This window comes from Parasteatoda tepidariorum, chromosome 6 (assembly GCF_982258835.1).
Source record: "Parasteatoda tepidariorum strain Cologne lab strain chromosome 6, Ptep-v5.0, whole genome shotgun sequence".
Classification (NCBI taxonomy): Eukaryota; Metazoa; Arthropoda; class Arachnida; order Araneae; family Theridiidae; genus Parasteatoda; species Parasteatoda tepidariorum.
Window position 1 is genome coordinate 61,025,385 of NC_141760.1, and position 17,346 is coordinate 61,042,730.

A 17,346-nucleotide genomic window follows, 5' to 3' on the forward strand; every position below is an offset into this window, starting at 1 on the left:
ATTTTGTTTATAAATTGATAGGGAAACAAAACATTTCATATAGTTAATAATTTATCGTAAAAATATATAATTAATAATTTATTAATATAAAAACCCATATAATTGATACAACATTGAAAACCATTAATTTATTTTTTGTTTTTTTACTGTAAAAGAGAACATATTTTTCTTCTATGCAAAACCAGGCTTTGTTTTCTAAGACTATACCTATAAAATGTTGTAATCACCTCTTGTACCAAATACATTTTGTAGAAAAGAATTTTTTGCATTTAAAATTACTTTCCATTTTTTCAGATATCTCAGTCAGTGATCCTTTATTTGATGGTGTGAGTTCATTTCTTTCTACTCAAATGGTGAATGTACGACACAGTATGGATGTTGTCATTAGCTTCAAGCCTTTATCGGACGAAGGACTACTTTTCTATGCTGCTCAGCATCTTAATGAACTGAGTCGAGATTTTATATCTTTATCCATTACATCCAGCTACATCCAACTACGATTTAATTTGGGAACAGATCCATCATCCACTGTTGTCTTACAATCATATCAACAGATTGATAAAAGTAAGCATTTATGTTCATTCTTGCTAAAATACTCTTTTTGTTTAGTATATTGGAGACGATTTATCATTTGTACTCTGTAAATCTTAAATAATTAATTTCTTTTTTTTTTTTTTACTGTACTCGATTTTCTTTCCTTTGTATTTGTTTAATTTTTATGCATAAATCTAGTGGCAGCCGTAATAAATCTAGGGGTCCTGTAATTGTGAAGCACTAACGGACCCTCAACTCTCAAAAGTAGGAAAAGTATTTCTTCCATCAACAAGACAGCCTAGTACTGGCCAGAGCTATCCCAACTAATCATTTCCATCTGACCTGATCATACACTAGATTTCTCTATTTATTCATACACATGGTTTTTAAATCTTTTTCCACAGAATCAATCCATCTGGTGTTTAGTCTTATCCTTTCTCAGTTGCCAGAAAACACTCCAAAAGTCATATTCTTAACTCGTTCACCATTATCCTTTCTATAGATGTAACTCAACCAGTGGCGTACGCAAGGGAGGGGTTTAGGGGTTTAAACACCCCCCTTGAGCTCAGCTAAAATGGCAAAAATAAAAATTTTAGTTGAAATTATGCGAGCTATTATTTTTTAAGACTACATATTTTTATTAGCCTTATGCCTACTTGTTTTTTTCTCACGGTATTTCTCAGAATACTGAAAAAACATTTACTATAATAGGGTTGTACTTTTGAAACCAAATTCACGTGATACTGTTACGGACTGGTTCCTTTGTCCTGCCAGTATAGTTTTCGAGACTGGCTGTCATTCGCGAGGTTTTTACGCGATGATTCTGGAATCCTAGACGTTCTGTCCTCTTTGAGACAATTCGAGAATTTTGGAAATGCGGTGAAAAATTATATAAAAGGGGGAACGGAGTACAGTGGAGTTAGTCAGTAAGAGTTATCTCTGCCGCTTGTCTTTCGGAGTTAGTCGCTAAATCTGTTTTGTTCTAATGAAAAGTTCATTCAATCGCCGAACCCGTCAACGCCACTATTTCGACTAGTGAAGAAATCAGTAACAATAACCATTGAAGATACTGTGCTCGTTAAAGTTATTCATTCCAGCTCGAAACTATGAGATTGCAGCATAGCGGATATTTCTGTGCCAATATATATATATATATGCTGTTCTTGGATCTTTAGGATGTCAAAACGCAAGAATTTAAAAAATTTTAATTATTTTGAGAAAAAATCACGACCTGAAATTAGTGAGGTGACAGCATCTAGTACCAATATAAGTATTTCTGTTGTACTGAAATGTGATACTTCCGTTGAAGAAAACGTTTCTAGCATAACAAAATCTGATGAATGTTAAAAAGACCCTCAAAGTGTTACTTTCCACCCATATGACATTGGACTTTTTTCAGAAGATATTACATTATGTTCTTAAACTTAAAAAATCAAATCAAAATTTAACTAAACAATGTTGTCTAAATAAAAAGTTCTAGCTGTCTAAATTAGAGAAATAATATTGCTTTATTACAGATTCGAATTTCTTTTAGTAGTTTCAGAAAATTATGAACACCCTCCTTGAAAAAATTCTGCGTATGCCACTGAACTGAACCATCTAATTCTATGGGATTTAATGACTGAAAATTATTCGCCAAATGTGAAAAAATCATAAATTCAGTGAGACAAATTGTGCATTAACGATTGATATTTTTTTCACCTTAAAAGAAATATATATATTTTCCTTGATTCTGAAAATTATATCAATATGAATATTTTTTATTGGATTACAGTTATTTCCCTAGATATGTTGCATAACTAATAAGGATCATATAAAGTCCAGATAATGTGAGTGACTAGAGGGATTATGAGAAAACCGTAAAGTACAAATTAACATGCTCGTTGCCAGATCACACAATATCGCGTGTCGTAATTCTCTCGTAATTCAGTTTGTATCAATAAAGCAGATTAAGTGCTTGCTAGATGCATATTATCATCCAACTATTTTTCTAGAAAATAAGTATTCTCATGATAATAACTTATTGCTTTTTAAAATAAACTTATTGTAAAATTTGAAAATTAAAACGGTTACTGAAATAAGTAAATTTAAATTTGATTTTATCTTTACAGATTTAGATTATCATTTTTCAATGATAGATAAAGTATAACAACCCCCGCCCAAATTTCGTTAAAAAATCTCTGCGAGCAGTATAGAAACCAATAAAACAAAATAAAGCGGAATCAAATGATTCAAGTAACTTATCTTCTACCGAGATCCTTTTTTTCTAAATGGTTACAATCATGACAGTAAAAAATAAGCAAGAGAGAAAAAATTCTTTTATTAAAAACTAAATAACTTAATGAAATGTTTTATTTAAAATAAAATATATTTATTTAAAAGATAGTTGGAATTTTAAAAAAAATAATCAAATGTTGCTACAAGTTTATTCTTACATTACTGCTATAGTATAAGAAGCTACCAAAAATTTACTCCATCTTATTCTTATTTCTTTTCCTCAAAGATTACAAAACATTTACATTTTTTATTCTCTTTCTCCCATTCATGGCTCCTTCCCATCTGTTAAATGACTTTTGATTTGAATTTGCATTTTTGAAATAATTCAATTTATAGTAAATTTGTATTTTGACTTAAAGTTTTCTGTGGGAAAAAATTAATCATAAAAATTTGTTAAGATTTGCCTTTGGCAAAGACTTTTTAAATTTGACTAAGTCTTTTGATATTTGTCTAATTTACTGACAAGTAATTGGAAGTCCTTAGTGTGGGCCCTACAATCTTATTTCTTTTTTTACTGCTGTTAAGAAAAATATTTACACAGAGTTAAAAAGCAAATTACAATAACAAATTTATTGGTATTTGCTTTTTATTTCAGTTTAAATATTTATGCTTCACAACTGCTAAACAAATTTACCAATTGCTTATTGTAATTGTTTTGAATTACAAAGAAAATATTGTTTCAACTTTTTAAGATTTGAATGGAAAGTAAATGTCTTTTACACTATTAGATATTTGGCAAACTGTTGAATTTGGTAGATACAGAAGGGCTGCTTATTTGAAATTAGAAAAAGATGAAGAAGTTACTTCAATTTCACCCCCTGGTATGGAAATATTGGATGTTAACACTGATTTCTTCATAGGTATGATTGTTTATCTTACAATTTTTATGAGAATAAAAACTCTCTACAAATAATCTATTAATACATTTTTGTAGTTTTTAATTACTGTTGTGCTAAAATATTTTTTTTACCACCTCTACTAGACAGAACTGTATCTCAGAAAAATTTAAAACCTTTTGTATTCTGCAGGATTATTAATTTTCTTACTGAGAATCCCTTCTAGTATCATGAACAATGTAAATTATTGAGATTGTTAAAGTGTAACTTTTTCAATTTTATATTGATTATTGTTTAAAAAGCATACAATACATTTAACTTAATTTTTAAACTTTCAAATATTGTTTGCATCATGCCTAAACCATGAATGTGTCAATTTGCACTGTTGTCTCATTCATGGTTTGGGCATGATGCTGGCAATATCATAAGACAAAATCATAACCTTTACCAATAATGGATCACTCAGGTTAATAAAAAAAAATATTAAAGGTTTTACGTACCGTATATTCCGGCGTATAACGCGCACTTTTAATACAAAAAATAACATTGGAATTTACGGGTGCGCGGTATACGCCGAATATAAAAAATTATAGATTAAAAAAATTTAAATTTAGAAAAATACTTTTATTTTAAAGAAATAACATACCTTTACCTATATACTTCATTGATTTTCGTTATTACATAAATAGCTCATTATATTCGTCTTCCGCTATCAATTACAATCATTAAAATTTTTTTGTATTATAATTACAACTTTTTTTGTATTATCTGTAAGGTGGGACCTAAACATGTCCCACTCTAAAAGGCTTTCTGGTTTTCTTACGCAACCAGGACGGATTTGCCAGATGTTTTTTACCCACAATTTAGCACCATTTTTGTCCATCCAGAATCACATTATTGCTCTTTCAATTCTAGCCCTCACATGCATGTCAAATTCAGTTCTTTTATTTTTTCAAAAGATAGGGAAAAATACTTTTTATTTACGATCTTGAAAGATGAGATATTGCACATGTACAATACAAATTTTCGTGCGCGTTATACGAAGAGTATATCTTAAAATTTAAAAAAGTAATTAGAAATTACGGGTGCGCGTTATACGCCGGGGCGCGTTATGCGCCGGAATATACGGTATCTCAGAGGAATTAAAAGAACATGTTATATCCCTCTATGCTCTGTATTACTTTATTTTAAACTCTTCTTTAATTAAATGCTAGAGAAATATATATTTTTAATAATATATTGTAATAAATGGTTATTTTTTATGTTGTAGATTTCAAGTATACTGAAATTCGCCTTTTTTTTTTTTTTTTTTAAATTTGATTTGTAGGAGGTGTTCCTGATCTTTCATCATTACCAAAAGAAGCTGTTGAAACTGTGCCTACTTACTTTAAAGGTTGTGTAAGACATCTGTCCATAAATTCGAAAAATGTGGCATTAAATATTAATGGTATGTCAAACTAATTAAAAAGTTGTCAAAATTTGTAATTAATATTCCAGTTTATTCTACTTATATGTACTTTTCACATAAACATGATAAATGTACATTTTTTTTTTTTTTTTTTTTGCTTTAACATTGATTTTATTTAAAAAACCTTTTAACCCTATAATGTATCTTACTATTTCAAATGAATTTTAATAATTATTGTTGATTTAACTTTTTTTTTCTAATTCATAGTTTATGTTTATTTTGTTTAAATTTTTTTTTCTGAATTGTTTTAATGATAGGTTGAATTTATTAGATATTTCATATCGTAAAAACTTCATATATCACACCTTAATAGCTTTTAAATTTGAAAAAGTAAATTTTTATAATAATTTATTTTTTCAATTGCAATGAAACTGGGTGTTATTTACCACAGTGATAGTTTTCTAAGCTTTCATTTCTGTTGGAAAATTTTTTTGATGTTTATATGTTTTTTTAATATAGGAACCATTAATGGGAGAAATATTGAAGATTGTGATGGAACATCTTGTGGTTATGATAGTTGCAAAAATAATGGCCTATGTATTCCCAAAGATGACGGATTTTTCTGTCAGTGTTCTGAAGTTAGTATATTTACAATAAAATCTGTTTACATTATATACTCTATTTACAAAACTTAGAGACTAAAGGTTAAACAAAAGTTTTTAAAGCTATACAAAATTTTGCTTATTTCAGTTTTGGGAAATAATTCCTAAATTTTGCATCCGAACTTAGCAATTTAAGCAATTCACAGTCTTTATGCACATTATAAGTATTATAATATGCGTGTATAAAATATTTAATGTATTTTATTTAAACTAAATGGGACAACAGTATAAAGTTCTAATATTTGTTAAAATTTAAAAAAGCGCATATTTTTTATAATACAATTTTCTCACTTGTCTCAGGATAAATTTGTGAACAACTCATTGTTACAAATTTTTTTTTAAATTACGCCCGCCATCGTCTTCTCAGACATAAGGCGTCTTGCAGTCCAATACAACACTGAAGTAGCTCCAGAAGGTGAGAGGGCACAAAAGTCATCACAGGAACGAATGTCAAAAAGACTGGGGCAATCAAATAGATGCTCCCCAGTCATAGGCGAAGTGTTACAGAGCACACAAAGAGGTGAATTGACTAGGTTAATTTTAAATAGACGGGCCTGCTAGTAGTCATGTCCAGTAATTATTCTAAGGCAAGCAACTCCCTCGACTCTGGGAAGGAGGATTGTTACAATATGAAGGAATTTAAAATTGCTTGGCTTTTTGATAAATTAAGAACTTAAACATTGTTTAAATATGCAACTAGTAATTCTGGATATAATTGTTAGGACATCTCTTGTAAACTTAGTATCATTTGAAAATATAGTTAAGATCAAAATTATATTTGTAGCTTAACATTGTCTTGGGTAACAAAACAGATACAAATTTATGATGGTTTTTTACATCTAAATAATATGACGTAGCTTTAGAGTGTTGCTTAACTTTCTTTGTTTAGAAGATTTTTATCTTTCTTGTAATTATTTTGATGTTTTAACATATTATAGATGATGTTCTGTTTATTTGTTAAAATTATTTTTTCGCTTTAAAACAAACACTCACCAAACTGTTATTCACACTGTTCTTAATTTTTTTAAATTGAAAAACAATTCTCTAAGATAAGATTTTTATATAATAGTTTTATATTTATGATTTTTATTTTATTTTAGACTTTTTTAATGTACCCTTACCTAAAGCACTTCAGTGGAAAAAATAGTCTTAAAATTAAAGAATTTATTAATAAGCTTTTCTTGTTGAAGATTTTCTTCATTATTTGTGCCATAATTCACCAATCCCATTCAAGGATTATTGAAAACTCATAGCGAGACAGCACAAAATTTTTGTTATTTAGGTTCATTTAAAAAGATGTAGCAATTTAATGGTCATTTAATTTTAAAGGAATGACTTTAGTTATAATTATTTTCACAAACATGTCATTCTTTATCCATTTCTAGCTTTTTATCTGCTTTTTCTGCTGTAAGTTGTTTTCTTATAATGGAATTCTTAAGAATTATTCTTTTGATAATCCTTTTATTACTTTTCTATTTAAAATGAAAGAAATGTAGGGTAAACCAACCAGTGAAGGAACATTTCATATATATTGATTAAAAATAAGAATTTGAAAGTTTTTCTTTAGATTGATTGGTAACAATAGCTTACTGTCAAACAATAGGAAGTCATCTAGCAATGTTTTGGATTACCTGGTCAAATAGACTTCTCTGGAAAAAATTTTGAATTTGTTATTATCTCTGCAACACCTTGTTTCTTTGAAAATATTATAAGGTGAGTGTTTGTATTTATATGTTTGAAGTGGAATTAATTGCATGTAATAGTTTTATTTTTCTAGCTGTGAAAAAGAGAATTCAAAATATAGTTATTGAAGTTACATTTTATTTTTTTTAAGCATCATAGCATAATAAAGTACTGAGATAAGGGGGTGTTTATTCACTGGATCATCAAACGATAAAAAACCAGTGAAGGCACAAGTGTTCCTTTACTGATTTTTTTTCTAAGTTAATGAAAATAAAAGATAAACTTTAATTTTCTTGTACCTTTAGTGATGTTCCGCATCAAAAGTATGTTAAAAATACGAAAAATAACTTCTAACCAGTGAGGGAACAGGCATGTTCCTTTACTGGGCATAGATTTCCCAGTGAATGAACAGTATGTGTTAATATGTTGACACTTAAATTTTCAATTCATGATTACAAAAAAAATTTAACATTTTCCAAGTATTTATATGTTATAATTTCAAGAATAGGCTTGTTTTTAAATACTTGTATGATTTATAAATTCATAAAAAGCATAAAAAATAACCAAAATTAAGTGTTCCTTTACTGGGTGTTCATTCACTGGTAAGAGCTGTTCCTTCACTTGGTCTTCTTACTACTTGTTATTTGAACATCCAAAACTTTAAAACAATATTATGTAAGCTCTACAATTTTTTTACATAATTTGCAATTAGTAACAAATATGTTGACAATGTCATTTAACTAAAATTACTGATTTTGAAATTAATATGATTTTTTAAAAGGCAAGCGAAGCTTAAGTGTTCCTTCACTGGTTAGTTTACCCAATACATATATTTTTGTAACATTTTTATACTTTCCAGTCTTATCGCGGTCAAATGTGTGAGGTTCATGCCCAATGTTGGCACCACAACTGTATTCATGGATCATCATGTATTCCAAATGCAGATGGTGGTCATCAGTGTTTATGTGCCATTGGTTGGCAAGGAGATCAATGTGAAAGAGGTAATCATTATAAAATAACTAAATATCTTCAAATAAGAAAGAAGTGTTAACATTATTCAGATTTTTTTATCCATATTTCAGCTTAATTATGGGTATATAATTATTTGTTTTTATTTAATTGATTTTTCATAATTATTTTCTCCTTTAATTATTAATATTTTGTATTTTCTTTTTCATAAATCTTCAGTTTGTGCTTTATTTATCATTGCTCATTGCATGAATACAATAAGTTTCAAATTTAAAATTGTTTGATTAGAAGAATTAATTATTGTAAACTTGTGATTAAAAATTATTATGAGTCGCGTGTTAATAATAATTTTCTGTTTTTTCCGATATGGACGTTTAAGAGATTTTTTTGTTAAATATCTATTTGTATCCTTATGCAACCCGTGTTTGCAGAAAAATAAAATTAAAGATTATTAGTTTAAGTACGTAATTATTAAATATATGCCTTGAGATAATTTTATATTTTCTTTTCAGGAGTTAACGTCTCGAGTGCATATTTTATGGGTGCAAGTTATTTATTGTACCAAGACATCTCATACAGACATTTGGATTTAACTAAAACATCCATTTCATTTGCCTTTTCTTCAAAAGAAAAATCTGGTTTATTATTATGGAATGGAAAGGTATGAACAATTCAATTTATATATTTTTTTTTTTTTGTGTGAATAAGGCAGACATTTTTTATTTCGTGAATAAACCAGCAGATTCAAATGAATAGAGATACAATGTCTTTAAAGTTTAAAGCTTACCATTTGATAAGGATAGACTTTTTTTCATCCTAATTATAAGAAAGTTAATACTGAATATTATGTTCTTAAAGAAATATTTACTCGATTTTTATTCTGATTAAATTTACATTTTTACATTCGGTTTATATTGTCACTTTTCCTCCCTAAATTCAAATATTAATACCTAAATTATGGGGTGCAAGGAAACATCTTATATTCAGCGCAGAATTCGGAAAATATCCAACACTCTAGAACAGGAGTGGCGAACCTTTATACACCAACGTGCCAATTTTTCTAAAAAATTGTTCAATGAGGTCATAGACATGCCGTCAAATAATTTTGACTTCGTGATTATTTGGAAAATAATAATACTAAATACTATCAACTCAAAACTCTTTATTTACATTGAACGAAAAATACATTTTGCCATGTCTTAAAACAACTTAAAGTAACATCAGTGTGAATTCTGTTGTTGCAGATTAGATGACAAATAACTTATATTAAGTTGTAGGATGTTAGTTTAAGCAGGACAGTTATTTTTTTTTTTTTGCTAGTTATATATTTTTAGCTTGTTTTTTATGGTTATTAATTGTTTTTTTAGCATTAATTGTTAATTTTTTTATTAATGATTGTTTATTATTTTGTTTGTTTTTGTGAATTTTATTTTAATTGTTACATATGCTTCATAGTGTAATAACAATTCATAGTGTAATAACAATTGTGATCGATGGAGTGCCCAAAATATTGTGCCATTGGTTCGCCATTCCTGCTCTAGAAGTATATATAAAGTGTATAAATTTAAAGTACATGCACTGAGGATAGAGGACTGTCGTTAGAGAAGCCTGTCATTTGTAGCAGCCAGTGTTCAATCTTAGACTCTGCTAAGACCTATCAAGTTCATGCCATATAAGTGCTTGTAAAATCTGTCAATTCAAAAGTCCTGTGGTCATTTTCTGAGCAGTACCATGGATACAGGAATCTGAAGAAAAATTTCTTTCCCTTCAGATCTGTGTCTAAATTGAGGTATTGCCCTCACAAACTTATGATGGCATGTCTTCGGATCATCCTCAGGTATGTTTCCCAGAACGTATAAAATAGCTTTTTGTGCAACTCCACTATGATGTAAATAAAGTACTTACGTACCATACATGTACATAAATAAAACAAATTTTTAATTTATGAAATGATGTCAAATATTATTTTGCTTTATCACTGTTTATGCACAGTACAAAGGGAAAAAAAATCTTTCATTTGTCATAAAATGATTTTTTAAAATATATTTTTTAAATTGATATCTTAATTGCATCTTCACTGAACTTTTCATGTTTGATAATTGCCATTTGTTTTCAATTGTTCATCCCATTTTAATTTTGCAGATTTATTCTGAAGATGGGGATTATCTGGGTATTGGTTTAAGTAATAATCATTTACATCTTGTTTGGAACATAGGATGGTTATCTCGAAGTGAAATTATGACTGACAGAATTCCATCTGAAACAGGATCTTGGCATCATGTGAGCATTGAAAGGTAAGTTACATCTCTTTTTATTTAAGTACCATTGTTTTATAATTAAACTTCTAGTAAACTTTTTTTTTAAATTGTTGTTAAAATATTTATTTATTTCTACTCAACAATTAATGTATTTTTATATCTACATAATCGGCTTTAATTTAAATGTATTATGTGTATAATGATATTGTACTACAACATTTATTTTTATTGTGCACTTTATTTATTATAAATAAAATAAGAAATATTTCTGTAAAATATAAATCCCAAATTTGTACTCTTCAATGGAAATAATTAATTTTTTTTTATCTATTGCATTTATTTTTAGGGATAATAAAATTTTAAAGCTCTTTATTGACGGAGAAAAATATACAAGTGTGGTCTCTGGTGATTTTTATGAACTGAACACTGATGGCGTGTATTATTTTGGTAAAATATTCATTATTTTCACTCTTGAGTGCAAATGCTTTGAACCATTGTTTTACAAATTCTTCAATTTTTTATGTATATAGGTATATTTATTTTGTGATTGCTGAAGACTTTTTTTAAAAGAAAATCAGAGCATAATTTTTGGAACTCAGAATGAATCTTGAAAATAATATCCATTTCTGTTAGTTTCTTTCATTATTAAATCAAAAGTATTATCAATAAAAATATCTCGAATTGAACACTAAAATTTTTATGTTGCAACATTCTAAACTGTGTTCAGTTACTTTGAATCATAATGATGAACATTTTTATACCACTTCATGCCATGCAGGGTATTTTTGTTACATTTTTCTATGTATTTTGTGTGTTTTTACTGCTTTGTTAAAGGATTTTTTAATCTGATTCATCATTTTCAGAGTTGCTTCCATTGAAATCTCCCTAAGCTGTCCCATGTTTGCTTTCACCAATGCGTAATGTTATGTAATTTCTTAAGATTGTTCAATTTGATTATATTTTTACCAACCCCTAAACCTCTTGCCACTCTCCATTTTTTATATCTTGATTATTTAATAAATTGCTTATTCAAAAAGTCATGATATTTTCCCATTATTTACGAGATTTTTCTTACTTTTGTCATGATTATTTTAAACTGAATGCATTGGATCCGGGAATAGAAGGTTTCCATCGCAATAAGGTGCCCCCAGTCCGGCTCGCACTGACCACAGTGCTGAGGTAAAATGCCCTGACTTGTAGAGGAATTATTTGTTAGAATCCCCTTACAGTCAGGCTAACTGTCGGAGGTTCTTGTGGTTTCCTTTCCGTGTAGCACAAATACGGGCTAGTTCCCTCAAAAAATCTTCTATGAAGGCTAGTTTCTCCCAATGCTTGATCTAAGAGTTCTCTTGTCTTCTGGGTTGGGTTCAAAATTACAAAGCTATAGAGCTGGACATTTATTATCTTAAACTCGGAGTTGGGTCGATTGTTCAACACCGGTTATAAAATATGAAATAAATTAAAAACTGAATGATGCTGCCCATGTTTTCCTTTTTTTAATCGTCATTACGAGATATGAGTTAACTGCAAAGTGATTTGTCTGTGAGAAAGACCAAGCTGGTTGCAAATCAAAATCAGTTCTTTATCAAACTCAAAACTCAATTGTTTTACAATTCTTGCTTTAATGTATATTTATATTCTATTGTGATTAGTATTTGATATAATCATATACTATATTGACTCACAAATATTTTAGTGGATTTCTGAAGTCTCATCAAAACAAAATTACTTAATTACTTGTTGTTTTGTTAAATATTTCATTTCACGAGTATTTAATATTTTTCATATGTGTTTCATGTATTTTAGGTGGTTTTCCCTATGGATTAGATATAGAGGAAGAGACTTTAGGGTACTTCAGTGATTCCTTTGTCGGGTGCATCAAAGATTTGTCTATATCTGGGAGAAATATCAACATAATGGACCTAAAAGAGGGAAAAAACCTTGAGCCTTGTTCTATTAGCTAATAAACATATTAGGTTTTTAATGATTTAAAAAAGTGTATTGATCCAGCATTAAAAATCAAAATTTTAAAAAATCTAAATGAGATTTATTTTATCATCCTTAAGAAACTGATAATTTTTATGCATTCTCTAAAAAATATGTCACTATCAATATCAGTTAGTATTTCAAATGTCATAGGATAGATTTATGTAATTTCTGTTTTAGGTTACTTGTCCTTGTTAGAAAAAAATATTTAAAAATGTCTTTTTTTCAAAAGAAAAAAAATCAGTTTTCACCACAATTAAAATAATAAATCTCACTCATAATAATCAAACCATACTGTGCCTAAGTGTTTTGTGCTATCGGATTTTTAACTATTTAAAACTATTCCGTCCATTTTGCATATGTGTGTTCTATGCTTTAACCAATTTATATAACCTTTTAAACAATATTTATCATTAAAATATATTAATACTTATTCAGAATTTCTTAGAAAATAATTTTTTAAACCAATATTGTTTTACTCTTCTGCTGCCAACATTCAATCAAAATATTTGGAAAATTAAGTCCATTCACATAACATTATTCTTTATAAATCAATGAATTTTATTCTTTTTGATATTCTTGTTTGTAACCTTATCTAATTTTTTTTCATACATAGTATTGGAAACAATACTTTGAATCTTAAGAAATCTTTAAACATAATACAATTTTGTATGCTGATGTTAAGAATGGTTATATTTATTACAGTAGTTTACGCTTGTGTTGTTATTTTTTATAAAGCATTTTATATTGTGAACAATTTAAAATATATCAATGCTAGCTACTGACTTTGGCAATACTTCTCTGAGTACTATACACTCATGTATTGAATTAGTTTTAAGATTTAATTACTGCCAGAAGCCAACTGTTTTCTGGCAGCATTTTTCTCATATACCGAAAAATGCCTTTCAAATGTATGATTTATATTCATTTCTTAGATCAGCGGTACCCAATTATTTTGGCTAAATAATCAACCTTCTCTTGGCAGAACCCCCCAACTTTATAAATAAAGTTTAAGGTAATTGTGAACGTTATAACCTATAAAAGACTATATTTAAAACTTTCAATTAAAAGAATGAAGATTTTTCATCGTTTTATAGTTAATAATCTTAAATTAGGTTTTATGTCCAACAATTAAATTTACAGTTTTTGTGTTATATCTAGTTTAGTTATGAATTTGCATCTGGTGTATATACATAAGTTGAAAATGATTAAAATAAATTGAATTATTGTTTATTTCGATATGATAACTTAAAAGAACTGCTATAAATATTTAAAAATGGTCATTATGGAAACGTATTTTTTTAAAAAAGAATTCAGTTATTTTGATTTGAAAAGAGCTATGGGAAATTCTAATAGAATATTTTATAAATGCTTATTTTTTTCATAATTTGTTCAATGTATTGTTGTTAGAAATATTATATTTTCTTTCAAAAAATACCATTTCTATTTCATTGGCATTTTACTTGAAATAATTTCATCAAGGCTATCATAAGGTTAAATAAATTGTTAATTATAAACGGGATCATATAATCATTATTTCATAACTCATCTCCACTGAACACCATTTGGGTACCGCTGCCTTAAATAATCTTTCATTCAAACATGTGTAAAAATAATTCAAGTTTGCATTTTGCAGAAAATGAGACCCTTAAATCTGTCCCGCATTATAGGATTAGACCTTTCTAACTCCTAACTCGCGGAACCCCTTTAACCCTTCCATGGAGCTCTAGAGTGCCACGGAACACCATTTCGGTACCGCTTCCTTAGATTATCTTTCATTCAAACATTTGTAATAAAATAATTAAAGTTTGCATTTTGCATAAAATGGGAGTCACCATTATAGGATTGGACCTTTCTAGCATCTAATAGTGAAGGCCATTTCTTGGTTCAAACAATATTTACACTTTAATTTTTAGAAATTGTTAGTGTGAGTTTCTGCTAAATGTGTACAGTTAAAGAAAGATGCTAATTTTTGGACTGGTAGGAAGGAGAAAAAGATTTTTACTTTGCTATTTTAACGTTAGTTTGTAAAATCTATATGTCTTATTTGATAATAAAAAAAAATACTCACTATTTCTAATAGCTCTTTATAGTCTTTTTGACATAATTTACAGCTGTACTTTACTCTGGCAAAACATAAAGAGTACATCAGTTTAATTTTTGAAATATAAATTTTTTTAATAATGTCTAATAACAATATAATATTTTTATTCAATAGAAAACAAGTTGTTCTTGCAATTTCTTCAAATATGACAAAATTTTCAGAAAGTCGCAATTGAAAAATGTTCAGAAAATATAATTAATTATCAAGATTCTCACATTAGTAATACTTTAGCAAGTAATCGAAATCTATTTATTCTATCTTTGTTCTCATCTTGGAAGTACAATTGATTCAAAAGTTCTGATTGAATCAATTATACTTAAAAATTTAGGATCTCCATGATTGAGCAATTATCTATAGATAAAAACTAGCATACATATATTTAGGGTACATATTTGTGCATTTATATCAATAGTTTTTTTTTTTTTCTTGTGTTTAAGTACTTTTGTATTTGTGAAATAAATTATTTCATTATTGTTTGAGACTTTGTTTTCCTTTTTAATAATTTTGTCATTTTATTCACAACTGACTGGAAAATTGAAACATATTTTTTGTGACATATTTAAATGATTGGAAAAAAATTTAACTTTTAATGCTCAAATCCAGTTGTAGAGATTTATGGCGAAAATCAATTGCACAAAAATAATTTGACTGAAAAAGTATGTTCATTAAATTTTTGTAGATGTTTTGAATTTCATATGATGCGGGAAAAAATTGTAAGACTGTTGTTTTTAATGTTGAAACAAAATAAAAATTACATTCTCATTTTCTGATGAAGCTTTAAATAATATTTAAAAGTAGCTTTCATGTTCTGAATTACTTGTAAAAATAAGCAATTTTGGTGTTATTGCAAAACATTTTTTTTTTTTTTAAGTTTTCAATTCTAAACATTTGTGCTAGACTGACCACAGTTGTTGAGTTGTATATTATGTACCAACACACACTTTGGGTTATAAGTTGTTGTTTGCCAATATTTTTGTAAAATTTTGGGGAGCTAAATTTTTTAATGTATCATACGAGGTTGTGGTTTTTCTGCATTTTAAAAGACAGATAACAATCGCCTTAAGTTTACTGTATAAGAAAAATTATATAACAATCGCCTTAAGTTATACTTTATAATTACTGGAAAACTTAAAAAATACCATTTCTTTCCTTACTATCTTCATAAATTTGACCAAAATTTTCAAACAACGTCTATTATCTTATTTGAAGAAAACAGATACAATTTTAAAAAGTTAAGCTCTTATTTTATTGTTTTCAAACTCTTATATAGAATAATAAAACAATTGTGAAGAAAAAAAATTCTTTGGATGAAAAAGTTTTTCCTAGATTTTTAATCAACCTATCAATCAACTTTTACTTCATCCGCGTTATAAGGAGCATAAATTTACTATGATAATCCCAACTACTTCTTTTGAACTGTAAGTGTGGTTTCACTGCATGGAAGGTAAGTATGCAGAGAAACCGGTTTTACAGAGAACTCAATGTTCTACTTAAAATATTTTTTTTCATTTCTCAACAGCCAGTACTAAATCGCTCCGAATTTTATCGTTTAGCTGAACTTTCAATTTCGAAACTAAGCTTTAAGAAAATGAACTGTGTCAGTTAAAAAAGTATTTGTCGTAAAACTTAGCAAAATGTTCTTTTTCTTGGCTTTCTTTCTTTCCTTTTTTTATTTATTTTTTTAGCAACGAATATATCTCATCATCAAAAGTAATGCGCCATTTATTCACTAAATTTAATTTAAATATTCTAAAACGATTTTATTCGTATTTAATATAATATATTCTTGAAAAATGCTCAGGACTAATTAGAATAGAGCAATGCTCTTTATAACAAAGACGCTTAATTTAATTGAAACTTTCATTGTAAATTTTAAAATATCCAGTTGAATTATCATAATTTAATTTTAAAATATTATTGAAAAAGAAATTATCAAAGCTTTACACTCAAACGCTTGAAATGTATTTATTACAAAGATATTGAAAATCTTCGTTCGATTTTGTAACATTTACGTTAGTTAACCAAAGAAGTCGTTTGTTAAATAATAATTCAATATTTCTTTTGCACCTTTGCCCCCACTTCTTTTAAAAATAAAACTTTTTAGACTCAGTACTACCAAACAACGTCACAAATCAGCCCCAAAAAACATTTCTTATAGGTTGTCTTAAAACTTTTGTTTATTTTTTTAACTGATGGATTTCCGCTACGTTTGCAACATCAAAAATAAGTATAAAATTCGCCTCGGGGTTTTTTACTTCCCGAATATTTTGTTCAACCCTTCCGCTACTACGCATCGCGACATCATAAGACACAATAATTTTTTCCGTCTCCTAACTTAAGAAAATTGCCACTTATTCACTTATGACAAGGCGTAAATGATTGGGTCCCAACTGATAGGATTACACAGTCACCAAGAAAGAAAATAAGATGATTCTTTGAAGAAGAAAAAAAAATTTGTGAAAGGATGATGACGTCACAGGTGTGGCGAACTGACGATTCCTACTCACGATTAAACCAATAAGAAAGTTAGTAAGTGCGCTGTGACGTATCTTCGTAGTAAGGATCACGTCACTTCCATCTCCATACAAGGAACTGCGAAGAAATGCTAGCCAAGCGGGCGTTGGCCCAA

General features: G+C 28.0%; 1 protein-coding gene across 2 annotated transcripts in view; it reads left to right on the forward strand.

Moving 5' to 3' along the window:
- The window catches only part of LOC107452307 (protein eyes shut homolog), a 51,340-nt gene extending 37,731 nt beyond the window's left edge, over window positions 1-13,609 (forward strand). For both annotated transcript variants that reach the window (XM_016068696.3, XM_071178596.1), the window contains 9 exons: window positions 295-564; window positions 3,540-3,671; window positions 4,975-5,094; window positions 5,575-5,693; window positions 8,260-8,401; window positions 8,882-9,030; window positions 10,512-10,663; window positions 10,974-11,074; window positions 12,434-13,609. In XM_016068696.3, the coding sequence (XP_015924182.2) occupies window positions 295-564; window positions 3,540-3,671; window positions 4,975-5,094; window positions 5,575-5,693; window positions 8,260-8,401; window positions 8,882-9,030; window positions 10,512-10,663; window positions 10,974-11,074; window positions 12,434-12,591 (1,343 nt within the window). In that variant the 3' untranslated portion in view covers window positions 12,592-13,609. The remainder of the gene's footprint in view (window positions 1-294; window positions 565-3,539; window positions 3,672-4,974; window positions 5,095-5,574; window positions 5,694-8,259; window positions 8,402-8,881; window positions 9,031-10,511; window positions 10,664-10,973; window positions 11,075-12,433) is intronic.
- The last annotated feature ends 3,737 nt before the right edge of the window (window positions 13,610-17,346 follow it).